The sequence below is a fragment of the Suricata suricatta genome, chromosome 13, assembly GCF_006229205.1.
Source record: "Suricata suricatta isolate VVHF042 chromosome 13, meerkat_22Aug2017_6uvM2_HiC, whole genome shotgun sequence".
Classification (NCBI taxonomy): Eukaryota; Metazoa; Chordata; class Mammalia; order Carnivora; family Herpestidae; genus Suricata; species Suricata suricatta.
In genome coordinates this window covers 72804086-72817845 of record NC_043712.1, presented here as the reverse complement: position 1 = coordinate 72817845, position 13760 = coordinate 72804086, and the positions used below count along the sequence as shown (strand labels likewise).

The 13760-nt window shown below is 34.6% G+C and overlaps 1 protein-coding gene across 1 annotated transcript in view; it reads left to right on the top strand.

The window, feature by feature from the left end:
* VPS13A (vacuolar protein sorting 13 homolog A) overlaps positions 1-13760 on the top strand; it is a 223031-nt gene that overhangs the window by 47073 nt on the left and 162198 nt on the right. Inside the window, exons 16-17 of the mRNA XM_029919678.1 lie at positions 8436-8625; positions 8710-8824. Of these exons, the coding sequence (XP_029775538.1) occupies positions 8436-8625; positions 8710-8824 (305 nt within the window). The remainder of the gene's footprint in view (positions 1-8435; positions 8626-8709; positions 8825-13760) is intronic.

Genomic DNA, 13760 nt, shown 5'->3' with positions numbered 1-13760 from the left:
ATGACACCCTCGAGGTCCATCCACATTGTTACAAATGGCCATATTTCAATTTTTTCTCATTGCCATGTAATACCCTATTGTATATATATATATATATATACACCACATCTTCTTGATCCACTCATCAGGTGATGGACATTTAGGCTCTTTCCATGATTTGGCTATTGTTGACAGTGCTGCTATGAACATTGGGGTACATGTGCTCCTGTGCACCAGCACTTCTGTATCCCTTGAGTAAATCCCTAGCAGTGCTATTTCTGGGTCATAAGGGAGTTCTATGGATAGTTTTTTGAGGAACCTCCACACTGTTTTCCAGAGCAGCTGCACCAGTTTACATTGCCACCAAAAGTGTAGGAGGGTGCCCATCTCTCCACACCCTCGCCAGCATCTGTGGTATCTTGCTTTGTTCATTTTAGCCAGTCTAATTGGCGTGAGTACCACGTTTTCTTTATCCGTTCATCAGTCTATGGACATTTGGGCTCTTTTCCATACTTTGGCTTTTGTCGATAATGCTGCTATAAATATTGGGGTGCACATCCCCTTTTGAATCAGCACTCCTGTATCCCTTGGATAGATACCTAGTAGTGGAGTTGCTGGGTCGTAGGATAGTTCTATGTTTAATATTTTGAGGAACCTCCATGCTTTTTTCCAGAGTGGCTGTGCTAGTTTGCATTCCCACCAGCAGTGCAAAAAAGTTCTTCTTTCTCTGCCTCCTCGCCAGCATCTCTTGTTGCCTGAGTTGTTAATATTAGCCATTCAGACAGGTGTGAGATGGTATCTCACTGTGGTTTTGATTTGTATTTCCCTGATGATGAGTGATGAGTGATGATGATGAGTGTCTGTTAGCTATCTGGATGTCTTCTTTGGAGAAGTGTCTCTTCATGTCTTTTGCCCATTTCTTCCCTGCATTGTTTTTTGGGTGTTGAGTTTGATAAGTTCTTTATAGATTTTGGACACAAATCCTTTATCTGATAGGTCATTTGCAAATATCTTCTGGCATTCCATTGGTTGCCTTTTAGTTTTGCTGACTGTTTCCTTGTCTGTGCAGAAGCTTTTTCTCTTGATGAGGTCCCAATAGTTCATTTTTGCTTTGGTTTCGCTTGCTTCTGGAGACATGTCAAGTCAGAAGTTTCTGCAGCTGAGGTCAAAGAGGTTGTTGCCTGTTTTCTCCTCTAGTATTTGGAGGGCTTCTTGTCTTATATTTAGGTCTTTCATCCATTTTGAGTGTTTGTGTATGGTGTAAGAATGTGGTCCAGGTTCATTCTTCTGCATGTCAACTGTTCATTTTTCCCAAAACCATTTGCTGAAGAGACATTTCTCTATTGGATATTCTTTCCTGTTTTGTCAAAGATTAGTTGGCCATATATCTGTTGGTGCATTTCTGGGTTCTCTATTCTCTTGCCATGATCTATGTGTCTGTTTTTGTGTCAGCACCATACTGTCTTGATGATTACAGCTTTTATAATACAGCTTGAAGTACAGAATTGTGGTGTCTCCAGCTTTGGTTTTCTTTTTCAGGATTGCTTTGGCTATTCTTGGTCTTTCTGTCTCATACAGATTTTAGGATTGTTTGTTCTAGCTCTGTGAAGAATGCCGGTATTATTTTGACAGGGATTACATTGAATATGTAGATTACTTTGGGTAGTATCAACATCTTAACAATAATGTTCTTCCATCAGCATGGAATATTTTTCCATTATTTTGTGTTTAGTTTCTTTCAAAAGCTTTCTATAGTTTTCAGTGTATCAACTTTTCACTTGTTTGATTAGGTTTATTTCTAGGTATTCTGTGGGTTTTGGTACAATTGTAAATGGGATTGATTTCCTTGATTTTTCTCTCTGCTGCTTCATTATTGGTGTATAGAATTGCAACTGATTTCTGTGCATTGATTTTTATATCCTGCAACTTTTTGCTGAATTCATGTATCCATTCTAGCAGTTTTTTTGGTGGAGTCTTTTGGGTTTTCCACATTGAGTATCATGTCATCTGCAAACAGTCAAAATTGGACTTTTTCCTTGCCCATTGGGATGCCTTTTATTTTTTTGTGTTGTTTGACTGCTGGAGGCTGGGACTTTCAGCACTGTGTTGAGTAACAGTGGTGAGGGTAGACATCCTTGCTGTGTTCCTGACCTTAGAGGAAAAGCTGTCAGTTTTTTCCCCTTTGAGGATGGTCTTTTGTGTATGACCTTTATGGTCTTGAGGTATGATCCATCAGTACTTTCTTGGTGGTTTTTATCAGGAAAAGACGCTATATTTTGTCAGATGCCTTTTCTGCAGCTATTGAGAGGATCATGTGGTTTTTACCCTTTTATTAATGTCATGTATCACATTGATTGATTTGCAGATATTGAACCAGCCCTGCATCCCAGGAATAAATCCCACTTGATTGTGGTGAAGAATTTTTTTAATGTATTACTGGATCCAGTTTGCTAGTACCGTGTTGAGAATTTTTGCATCCATGTTCATCAGGGAAATTGATCTGTAGTTCTCCTTTTTAGTGGGGTCTTTGGTTTTGGAATCTAGCTAATGCTGGCTTCATAGAATGAGTTTGGAAGTTTTCCTTCCATTTCTATTTTTTGGAACAGCTTCAGAAGAAGAACAGCTTTAAATGTTTCCCCCTGTCTGGCTGTGGTCTCTTGTTTGTTGGGAGAATTTTGAGAGTTCTTTATGTATTATTGACAAAATAAAAGTTTTTAAGTTATTTTCTCTCATTTTTTGTTTTCATATTTTAAATGGTATTTAGATATTTTTGGTTTTGATAAGGTCCACTTTTTTTATTTGGTTGCATTAAAGACTCAAGAAGTCTTTGCATAACTCAAGGACACAAAGATATATTCCTTTATTTTCTTGTGAGAATTTTATACTTTAATCTGTTAAATTAGGTTTATGATCCATTTTGAGTTAACATTTGTATATGACTTGAGATTGGGGTCCAACTTCATTCTCTTCATTCATTTGTCCCAGCAACATGTATTGGAAAAACTTACTTTCCCGTTGAATGATCTTGGTATCTTCATCAAAATGAGTTTACCACAAATGTCAGACTTTATTTCAATTCATCTATATGATTAATCTCCTGCCAGAAGTACACTGTGTTGATTACTATAGCTGTGTAGAAAAATTTGAAATCAGAAAGTTTATCTTCCAGTTTTGTTTTCTTTTTCACGATTGTTTTAACTCTTCTGATTTTCTTGAATTTCTTTGTATCTTTTCAGGTCATTGTCCATTTCTGCCAAAAACTTTCAGGTTATATTTAATGATTGTGTTGAATCTGTAGATCAGTTTTAGAAACTGACATTTAAACAGTATTGTCTTATAGCCATAAACATTAGGTGTCTTTCCATTTATTTAGATCTTTATTTATTTCAACAGTGTTTTATACTTTTCAGAGCACAGGTTTTATATCTTTTTTATTAAGCATAGTCTTATGTGTTTTATTGTTTTTGATGCTCTATGGAAGGAAAGAGTTTTCCTCAACCCTTTTTGAGTGCCTTGCTATGTCGAAAAATTAAATCTGAGAAAGACTAATGAGAGAAGCATACAGATTTATATAAGTTTTACATTGACATGAGAGGCTTCATAAGGAAATGAAGATCCAAAGAACCAGTTAGACTAGACTACGTTAGCTTTGATGAAGAGTGGGCAGTTGTGAAGGACTTAAATGGTCAGGGAACGTAAGGAAAGTATATTAGACTGGGAGAAATTTAACAAGCCCTGTTTATTAGGATTCTTCTCAGTTTACCTTTGTCTCTAGAGGCGAAGATGCGGCTTTCTTCTAGGTACAGGGAGGGTCCCTGTGATGCGAAGGTTTGAGGGAAGAAGGGTAGGGGAATATCTGAGTGCCCTCCCTGCTTCTTCTGGTTCTCAAACTCCTTCAACTTGAAATATTCACTATGCCGAGGTGCGATATTTTGGGGTGGCATGTCCTAAACCCCATCAATGCTATTACAGGGGACATCATATTCTTAACTTCATTTTTGGATTGTTTATTATAAGTGTGTAGAAATACAGTTGATTGTTGTATATTGAGCTGCAACCTTGTATATACCCTGTAACCTTGATAAACTTGTTTATTATTTTGAGTAGTTTTTAGTGAATTCCTTAGGATTTTTTGCATACAAGAGCATTGCATCTGCAAATAGAGATAGTTTTACATCTCTGTTTCCAATGTGGATACTTTTTCTTGAATTTCTTTCTTAATTGTCATTGTTTGAACCTTCAGTGCTATGTTGAAAACAGTGGTCCGAAAGGGAATCCTTTTTTAGTTGCTTATCTTAAGAAGTGCTCACTCTTTTAAATATGATGTTAAGTGTGGGTTTTTCATAGATGCCTTTTATCAGGTTTGAGGAATTTCCTTCTGTTCCTAGTTTGTTGAGTTTTGTTTTGATTGGCCCAGAAGGTTGTTAGATAGTGTCAAATGCATTTTCTGTGTCTTTTGAGATGGTCGCGGAGTTCTTGTTCTTTGTTCTTTTGATTTATGGTTCACTACTTTAGATAATTTTCAGATGATTAAATAACCATGTATTCTTTTGGGCATATGTATAATCTTTATATACAGCTGGATTTGGTTTGCTAGTGAGAATTTTTATGTCTGTGTTCATAAGAGAATGTAAGTCTATAGTTTTCTTGTGATGGTTTTGTCTATTGTTCTGTATAAGGATAATGCTGTCCTTATATAATAAGTTAGGAAATGTTCCCTCATCTTTGGAATAGTTTGTAAAGAGTTGGCATTGATTCTGCATTAAATGTTTGCTGGTAGAATTCATGAATAATGTCACTGGGGACTTAGTTTTTCTTGGAGGGAAGTATTTAATAACTTAATCTAATTTTATTCTTTGGTCTTTTTAGATATTCTGGGTTTTATTTTTTCAGTCAGTTTCAGTAGTTTGTTTCTTTTTAGGAATTTGCCCATTTAATTTAAGCTATCTAAGTTGTTGGCATGTAGTTGGTTACAGTATTCCCATGTAATAATCCCTTTTTCTTTCTGGGAAACCTCAAGGTTTTTTTTAAATTTAGAAAAAACTTTTTTCTTTTATAGTTTATTGTCAAGGACCTCATGTCTATTTTTTACTACTCTAATTTTTTTGAGTGTTTGCTCTTCTTTTTTAAGCTAAATTTTATTGATCCTTTTTAAAAAACAGCTTTGGTTTTGGTTTTTTTTTCTCTATTTGTCTGTTCTCTATTAATTTATCCTCTCACCTTTATATTTTCTTTATTCTGCTTGCTTTAGGCTTAGGTTACTTTTTCATGTATCATTAACTGGTAGGTTAGTGATTTCAGGATTTTTTTTAAGTAATATATGCATTTAATAATTCAGTAATTTTATTAACTTTTCCTTATTGAAGTAAAATTGACCTAAAACTATCCCAAAAAGTATAGTTCAATGGGATTTAATGTATTCATAATGTTGAATAATCACCACCCCCATCTGGTCACAATATCACCATGGAGTGAAATCCCATACTCAATAAGAATTACTCCCAGTTTTTATCTTCCCCTTGGCCCACCATATTTACCCAAAGTTCATTGTTTATATTGCCATTCATTCTTGGTGATGTGTGTTGTGTGACTTTGCACAGACATATACTGATGTGTCCATTACTATGGGATCATACAGAATATTTTCACTATTCAAAAATTCTCTGTATTGCCTGTCTATCATTGCCATCCCCAAACTCTGGTCTTTTTACTGTATTCATAGTTGTGCCTTTTCCAGAATATCATGCATGTAGTTAGGATCATATGCTATTTATTCTTCTCAGATTGACTTCTTTCACTTAGTAGTATATACTTAAGCTTCCATTATGCCTTTTCATGGCTCAGTGGTGCATTTGTTCAAGTGTTGAAGAACATGCTATTGTCTGGCTGTAACAGTTTATTTATCCATTCACCTTCTGAAGCCCTTGTTGGTTGCTTCTAAGTTTTGGCAATTATAAATAAAGCTGCTATAAACACATGTATAGGTTTCTGTATAAGTTTTCAACATCTTTGAGTAAATACCAAGGAGCATGACAGCTGGATTGTCTGAAACTAGTTTTGTAAGAACTAGTTTAGCTTTGTAAAAAACCAGTTTTGTTTTGTAAGAAACTGTCACCAAACTTTTCCAGAGACTATACCATTTTGCATTCCTACCAGCAATGTGTCAGCGTTCCTACATCCTTGCCCTTCTTTGCTTGTTGTCAGTATTTCAGATTTTGGCCATTCTAATTGGAGTGTAGTGGCATCTGGGTTTTTCTTTTTTTCAGTTTCATTTAATTTTTGAGAGAGAGAGAGAGAGAGAGAGAGAGAGAGAATGGAGGAGAGGGAGAGAGAGAATCTCAAGCAGGCTCTTTGTGACATGGGTGTTTATCTCATGACTGGGAGATGATGACTTAAGAATCAGACGCTTAACCAACTAAGCCATCCTGGTGCCCTGGCAAGTGGTATTTGCATTTGCATTTCCTTGATGCATCTGATGTGGAGCATCTTTCATGTGCTCATTTGCCATCTGTACATCTTCGGTGCGGCATCTGTTAAGGTTTTGGCTTTTTTTAAAACTGTGTTGTTTTAAGAGTTCTTGGTAGATTTTGGATAACACTCTTTTATCAGATGTGTCTTTTGTGAATATTTTTTCAGTCTGTGGCTTGTCTTCTTGGTGTTCTAACATTAACATCTTCCAAAATTCAGGGACGCCTAGGTGGCTCAGTTAAGTGTCTGACTTAGGCTCAGGTAATGACCTCACTTCTTGTGAGTTTGAGCCCCGTGTCAGGCTCTGGTGACAGCTCAGAGCCTAGAGCCTGTTTCAGATTCTGTGTTTCCTCTCTCTGCCTGTCCCATGCTCATGCTCTGTCTCTCTCCAATAAAAAAAACAAAAAAAACAAAAAAAACAAAACATTTACCATAATTCTGTTTTTTGTTTGATGCCCTTGTTCCTGTTTTTGTCTTTCTTTTTCAGCCCATTGTGGTTTGAATATCTTAGATTATTTCATTTTTTCATCTTTATTAGCATATTAGTTATAGCTTTTTTTTCCCCCTTTGTAACTTTTCTCTCGTGGTTGCCCTAGAGTGTTCAGTATACATTTATAATGATCCATGTCTGGTTTTAAATAACACTATGGTATTTCATGGGTAGTATAAATACTTTATAAGAATAAAAATATCTTTATTCCTTTCTGGTCCCTTGTATCATTGCTGTTATTCATTTCACTTGTTACATGAGCATGCATGAGCCTATACGTATATATACACATAAAATACATGTAAGTGTACACAACCAAGTTATTGTTATTATTTGGGATATTGTTAATTTGTTAGATCAATAAAATAAGTAAAATAAAAGTTTTTATTTTACCTTTTTCCTTCTTCAGTACTTTTCCTTTATTTATGCAGATCTGAGTTTCTAACTTATGTTTTTTTCTTTCCCTAAATAACTTCTAAATATTTCTCAAAAGGCAAGTCTAGTTGCATCAGTTTCCCTCCATTTTTGCCATAGAAAGTTTTTATTTTCTCTTTATTGTTGAAGGAGAAAATAAGTTTGTGATTTTTTTTCTCTTAACACTACAAAATTTTCACTGTATATATTTTTTTGCTTATATGGTTTCTGAGAAAGCAGATATAATTCTTACCTTTGTTCCTCTGTATATAAAGTGTTCCTTTTTCTTTGTTCTTTTTTCAGGTGTTTTCTCTATATTTGATTTTTTGTAGTTTGAAAATATGTCTAGGGGATTTCTTATTTATTTATTTATTTATTTTTGCATTTATTTGCTTTTTATGAGGTTAGGCTCTGGGTAACTGCTTGCTCCATAGGGCCTGCCTTTTTAAGAACACAATCCTCTGTATTCCTTTTCCTCTTCCATTTCCTGAAGCATAAAGGAATTTTTCTCCAGTATTTATGTGGCAACCTGGTCTAATTCCTGGAGGTGTATCTTAAAATACTGTGGGGCCTCCCCTATGACTGAGTCCCCCTAGAGTTTTTAATCTCAGAATTGTCCACACTAAATCTCTAACAATTTGGGAGAATGAAACAGTTCAGGTTTTCCAACCTTGGCTTTGGTATACGTGGTAGTTTTTTTTCCATGTCTCTGTTCTGGTAAGTATGACTCCCTATATTCACCTGTTTCTCCAGTCTTGGGGGCAGTGCTTTGTGTTGTGACATCCCTTCTCTTATATATCCGAGAAAAGTTTGGTCAGGCTTTTACTTGTTAGTATCTAGTGGTGACTTCTGAACTCCTTTATGGGGAAATGAAAACCCCTAACCCTCAACCTGTGAAAAGAGTTGCTTGTGAATTAATTTATGTCATTTGAGATTGAATAGTTGTATATTTTCTGTGATATGAATGGAATTGAGTAGCAAGAAATGCAAATTGAAATTGTTTTCATTAATTTTTATTTCTAGTTTACAAAATACTTTAAAATTACATTGATAGCAAATTTTTGTCTTGTCTTTTTTCATATAGATTTGAAACCAAAATTGATTCATTTCATGTTACTGGCTTACCAGATAATTCAACAAAACCTCGCCTCCTTTCTTCATTGGATGATGCTACATCACTCTTCCAAATTACATTTGAAATAAATCCGATAGACGAAACTGCTGCTCAAAGGTGTATTATAGAAGCTGAACCTTTAGAAATGATATATGATGCAGTAAGCATTTTTAAATGCCTAAGTTTAATGTATTTCAGTTTGCCTTAAATTTGTGCCTTATGTTAATGATACTTATTTTAACAGAGAACGGTGAACAGTATAGTGGAATTTTTCAGACCTCCAAAAGAGGTAAATTTAGCACAGCTTACTTCAGCGACTTTGACTAAACTTGAAGAATTTCGTGACAAGACAGCAACAGGTAAGTGCTAGTAGTAATGTTGTTATATTAAGACACATGTAGCATACTAAACTTTTAGTCATGTTGAACATACTCTGCTAAACTATACTTTAAATTTATGCTTCTCAGCTAGGTACAGTTTAGTTTAAACTAATTGGTACTTTTATATTTAAATTCAACAACATTTCTTAAACTTAGGTCAAACTTTTTATCGCATTCAAGTTAATTGCAAATTTTGTTACGATTTTTGGAATTCTTTTCATGAGGGAATAAAATTGTCATTGCCTTTCATGTAAAGAATTATAGATTTTAATATATTGGCCTCAATAAAATAAAAATTCTATCTATTCTTTTTAAAAACATTTTTTTAAATGTTTTTTATTTATTTTTGAGAGACAGAGACAGTGCGAGCAGAGGAGGGTCAGAGAGAGAGAGGGAGATACAGAATCCGAAGACAGGCTCCAGGCTCTGAGCTAGCTGTCAGCACAGAGCCCGATGTGGGGCTCAAACCCATGAGTGGTGAGATCATGACCTAAGCTGAAGTCCGACGCTTAACCAACTGAGCCAACCAGGCGCCCATATCTATTTTTATTCTTTTGGAGAGTTTTTATAGGATTGTTACTTCCTCCTTCAGTATTTAGCCTAATTGAACAGTAAAACCATATGGTCTTGGAGATTTCATTATGAAAGATTTTACATTACAGATTCCATTTTAAAAATATTTTAAAACATTCATATTTTTAGGGGCACTTGGGTGGCTCAGTTAAGCATCCGACTTTGGCTCTGGTCATGATCTCATGGTTTGTGAGTTTGAGCCCTGAGTCGACCTCTGTGCTCATAGCTTAGAGCCTGGAGCCTGCTTCGGATTCTGTGTCTCCCTCTTTCTCTGCCTTTCCTCTGCCCACAAACTGTCTCTCAAAAATAAATATTAAAAATTAACATATATACATTTAAAGATATTTTAAATACATAGATGATAGAAAGTTGGTCTCTATAATTTTAGTGCTTTGTAATTTCTTTTTTTTTTTTTATGTATTTATTATTGAGAGCGTGAGTCAGGAAGGGGCAGAGACAGAGAGGAAGAGAGAGAGAGAATCTGAAGTAGGCTCCAGCCTCTGAGCTGTCAATACAGAGCTGACGCAAGGCTCAAACTCAGAAACCACGAGATCATGACCCAACCAGCTGAGCTATTCAGGTTCCCCGGACAATTTCTTGATACCGGCTTTATGGCTCAGTATATGGTAATTTAAAAAATTGTTTTCACAGGGGCGCCTAGGGGGTAAGTCAGTTGAACATTGGACTCTTGATTTTGGCTTGGGTCATGATCTTATAGTTTGTGGGTTTGAGCCTGCGTCAGGCTTTGCACTGACAGCACAGAGCATACTTTGGATTCTCTGTTTCCCTCTCCTCTCTGCCCCTCTGCTGCTCACACTTGCACACTCCCTCAAAAATAAAAAAATTTTTAAAATATTTCACGTTTGAAAAGCATATTTTTCTTACCTGTACCTATTTTTAGTAGCTATTTACATGTACCTCAAATCTTCTTTTCCCCATCTTCTGTCATCATATTCCAATAGTTCTTTAGAGAAATAAATGAAAAATACCTAGCTGTGAACGACATTGGTCTATTTATTTTAGATCTGTCATTTGTTTCTTTATAGATTTAATGCTGTCAATAAGTACATTCATAAAGTTTTTTCCTCCAATAATTCAAATATTTTATCTGTATTAACTGTGTACATTTTTAGTAATGTTTTAATTTTCTTCCCTTTATAATCTTTTTACTTATTTAATTTTCCTGACATTATTATGGATATTCTATTTTTCTTGGTTAGAATTTACATGTATGTTTCTTGATACTCTGGTTTATTGTCAGATCATATAAATCTTTCACCTTTTACATGTATGTTTCTTGGCTTTTTTATCCTGTATCTATTTTTATATGTGTCTTGTCAGCAGGATACGGTGGTATGGTTTTGTCTGTATTCCTAGTCTTTTTTTTTTCCCTTGCCTTTTTTTGGATAAATTACAGCATTACTTTTTTCCCTTTACTCATTCACTATACCATTTGAAAATTAAACTTTATCTCTTTTTTTTACTTTAGGAATTACAGCACACATTTTCCTCAAAATAGAAATTTAATAAAAATTATCTTCTCTCAGTCATTACAAGGACTTGAGAACACTTGGACTCTGTTTACCATCCTATCACTTATATACTATTGTTATTTCTTTGTTTTACTTGTCTCCTTTTTTAAATTAAAGTAGAGACACATAATGTTATTTTTAGGTGTACAACATAGTGACTTGACAGTTTTCATATTACACTGTTTTTTTCTTAAGCTTTATAGGACTTGTTTTTGTGCGTAGCATATGTTATTTGATTTACATATTAACTACTGTCTTTACATTCCTATTTGCACCTCTCACCTTTTATCTGTGACTATATCCTTTTGAAGCTCATTTACCAACTTTTCTTTAATGAAAGTTTGCTGGTGTCACATTTTTGGGGTTTTTTTTGGTTTTTGTTTTTTGTTTTGTTTTGCTTTGGTGTGGCCAATAAATTGTTGCTGTCTTCAGTTTTGAGAGATATTTTCACTAATTCAGAATTTAAGGTTGAGAGTTATTTCTTCTCAAGATTGAAGGACCATTGTGTCTTAACTCTTAGTGATGAGAGGATTCAGGTATCTTTGGCTGCTGCTTTGTAGAGTATATGTCCTTTTCTTTCACATTTGAGATTGTTTTTTTTATCTTTTATTTTCTGTAGTTTCAGTGTGATATATCCAGCTGTGGACCAATCTGAGGATTGGTAGTTAAGTGAGTTGTAGAAAATTCATCTACATAATTTCTACCCATTAACTCTTCATATATTTTTTTCTCTTAGTTCTTTTCTTCTGGAACTCTGGATTAGTGTATTTTAGCTTTTCTTATTCTATCTTTTATTCTTCTGTATCCTGTTTTCTTTCCTGTTTTTTTCCCCCTCTTTACATACTGAGTAATTTTTTTTTCATGTTTGTTTATTTTGAGAGAGAGCAAGGGAGAGACAGAAGAGAGAGGATCCCAAGCAGTGATTAGCATCTCAGTCTCACAACTGTGAGATCATGAGCTGAGCCGAAATCAAGAGTCAAATGCTTAACTGAGTCACCCAGGTGCCCCTGGGTAATTTCTTTTACTTTATATCAGGTTTACTGAGATCCTTTTCTGCTGTGTCTAATATACTATTAAATCTTTAAGTTGAATTTTAGTGATGATATTTTTCATTTTAGGATTCCGATTTTGTTATATTTAAAATCTGCTTTGCCATTCTGTAGAGTTCAATATTTCCCATAGATATCTTTAAGCCTGTCTTTTGTTTTTTCAAATAGATTAAGTGTAGTTATTTTAAATTCTTTCTCACAAGATAATTCTCTATCAGTTCCATTAAGTGAAGACGTTTGTGTTTTTCTTTCTCCTGTCTTTTTTTTGTTTCCTGGTTCTTAATCATGGTAACCTTCGTTGTTTATATACTGGGTAATTTTTTATTGTGAGCTCTTTGTTTTTCTTGTATAGAATACAGAATTGTACAGAATTCAGGAGAATTCTCTGGAGTCTAGGGTAAATGGACTTTAATTCAGGGAAGAATTTTCTTTTCTTCTCCCAGTTGTCTTGGTTATGTTAGTAGACAACCACTGTAGCTAACGTCCTTACTTGCTGTATTTTGGACTGTCAGGGAGATGTTGGGCACTTGAGGATTGCGTTGTGGTTACAGGTTAGAGGATACTACTCCCTTCTCCCAGTTTTTCTCTGAGGCTTTCTTTCTATTTCCAGTGAGTAAGTTTTAAAGGGAGGAATATTTAACTTCTGGATTACTCTGGTCTTGAATGTGTATCTTTTGAGATTCTGGATTTTTGAGAAGAACCCCTGCTAGACTCCTCATCTTTGTATTCTGTTCCCTGTGCTCTGCGAGGCTGTGGAAAGGAGTCAAGCTTACCAGGTGCAAAAAAAAAAAAAAAAAAAAAAAAAAAAAGGTTTCAGCATAAAATTTTTCTGGCACTTACACAACTCTGTTTACTTCTTCAATTTGATTTTTGACTTGATAATTCCTTATTCTTTTGCCTCTTGGTGTTTCTTAGTAAGTTTTTTGTTGCTGTTTGTTTTGTTTTATATTCAGCATTTTTAATTATTTTTAGTGAAAGAATAGGTCTTGCTACATACTCATTCATATTACCAGGATTTGGAAATTTTGTTAAATATTTTATGTTCAAGACTTGATCTTTGTTAAAATTCATCTTGCTAGATCGATCCATTTTCCGTTTCGTGTTGTTGTGTTTGAACCTGATCTTTAAAGCCTAGGATGAAAGGGTATCATATTCTAGGCAAATCCATTTAATATCAGTTGACTTTTCAGGTATCTTTATTACCTCCTTTGTGTCATGGACACCTTTGACAGTTAGGTGAAGCCCAGTAGTGGTCTACAGTACATAGACTGTGTAGAATTATAAAGAAAATAAATTCTAGTAGAACATAGTTTAAGAATATTTTAAAGAATCTCAAGTTTGTGTCTAATAATAAAGCTGCTTTTCTTTATTTATGTGTTAAAACAACAAGAATTAACAGCAATAAGCTGCCACAAATTTGTAGTAGTGGCAGGTGTAAATGAAACTTCAGTATAGTTTGTTATGTTAAGAATATGAATTAAATGATACACAATTTCCACCAGTAACAGAGTCACCAGTGTTGCAGTTTGATGCCTACATTTATAATAGAAGAAAATAGTAAAAATCAGCAGTAGGTAATGAAAATAAAGATGTAATTTTTCCCCTTTCAGGTTCATGAAATCTCAGAATTCCATTCGTGGATGTGTAATTAATTGTGCCTGATATAGTTTATATTTTCAGATTTTTCTCTCAAGAAGTAAAGGCAGACTGGGGTGCTTGGGTGGTTCAGTTAGTTAAGCGTCTGGCTTTGGCTTAGGTCAT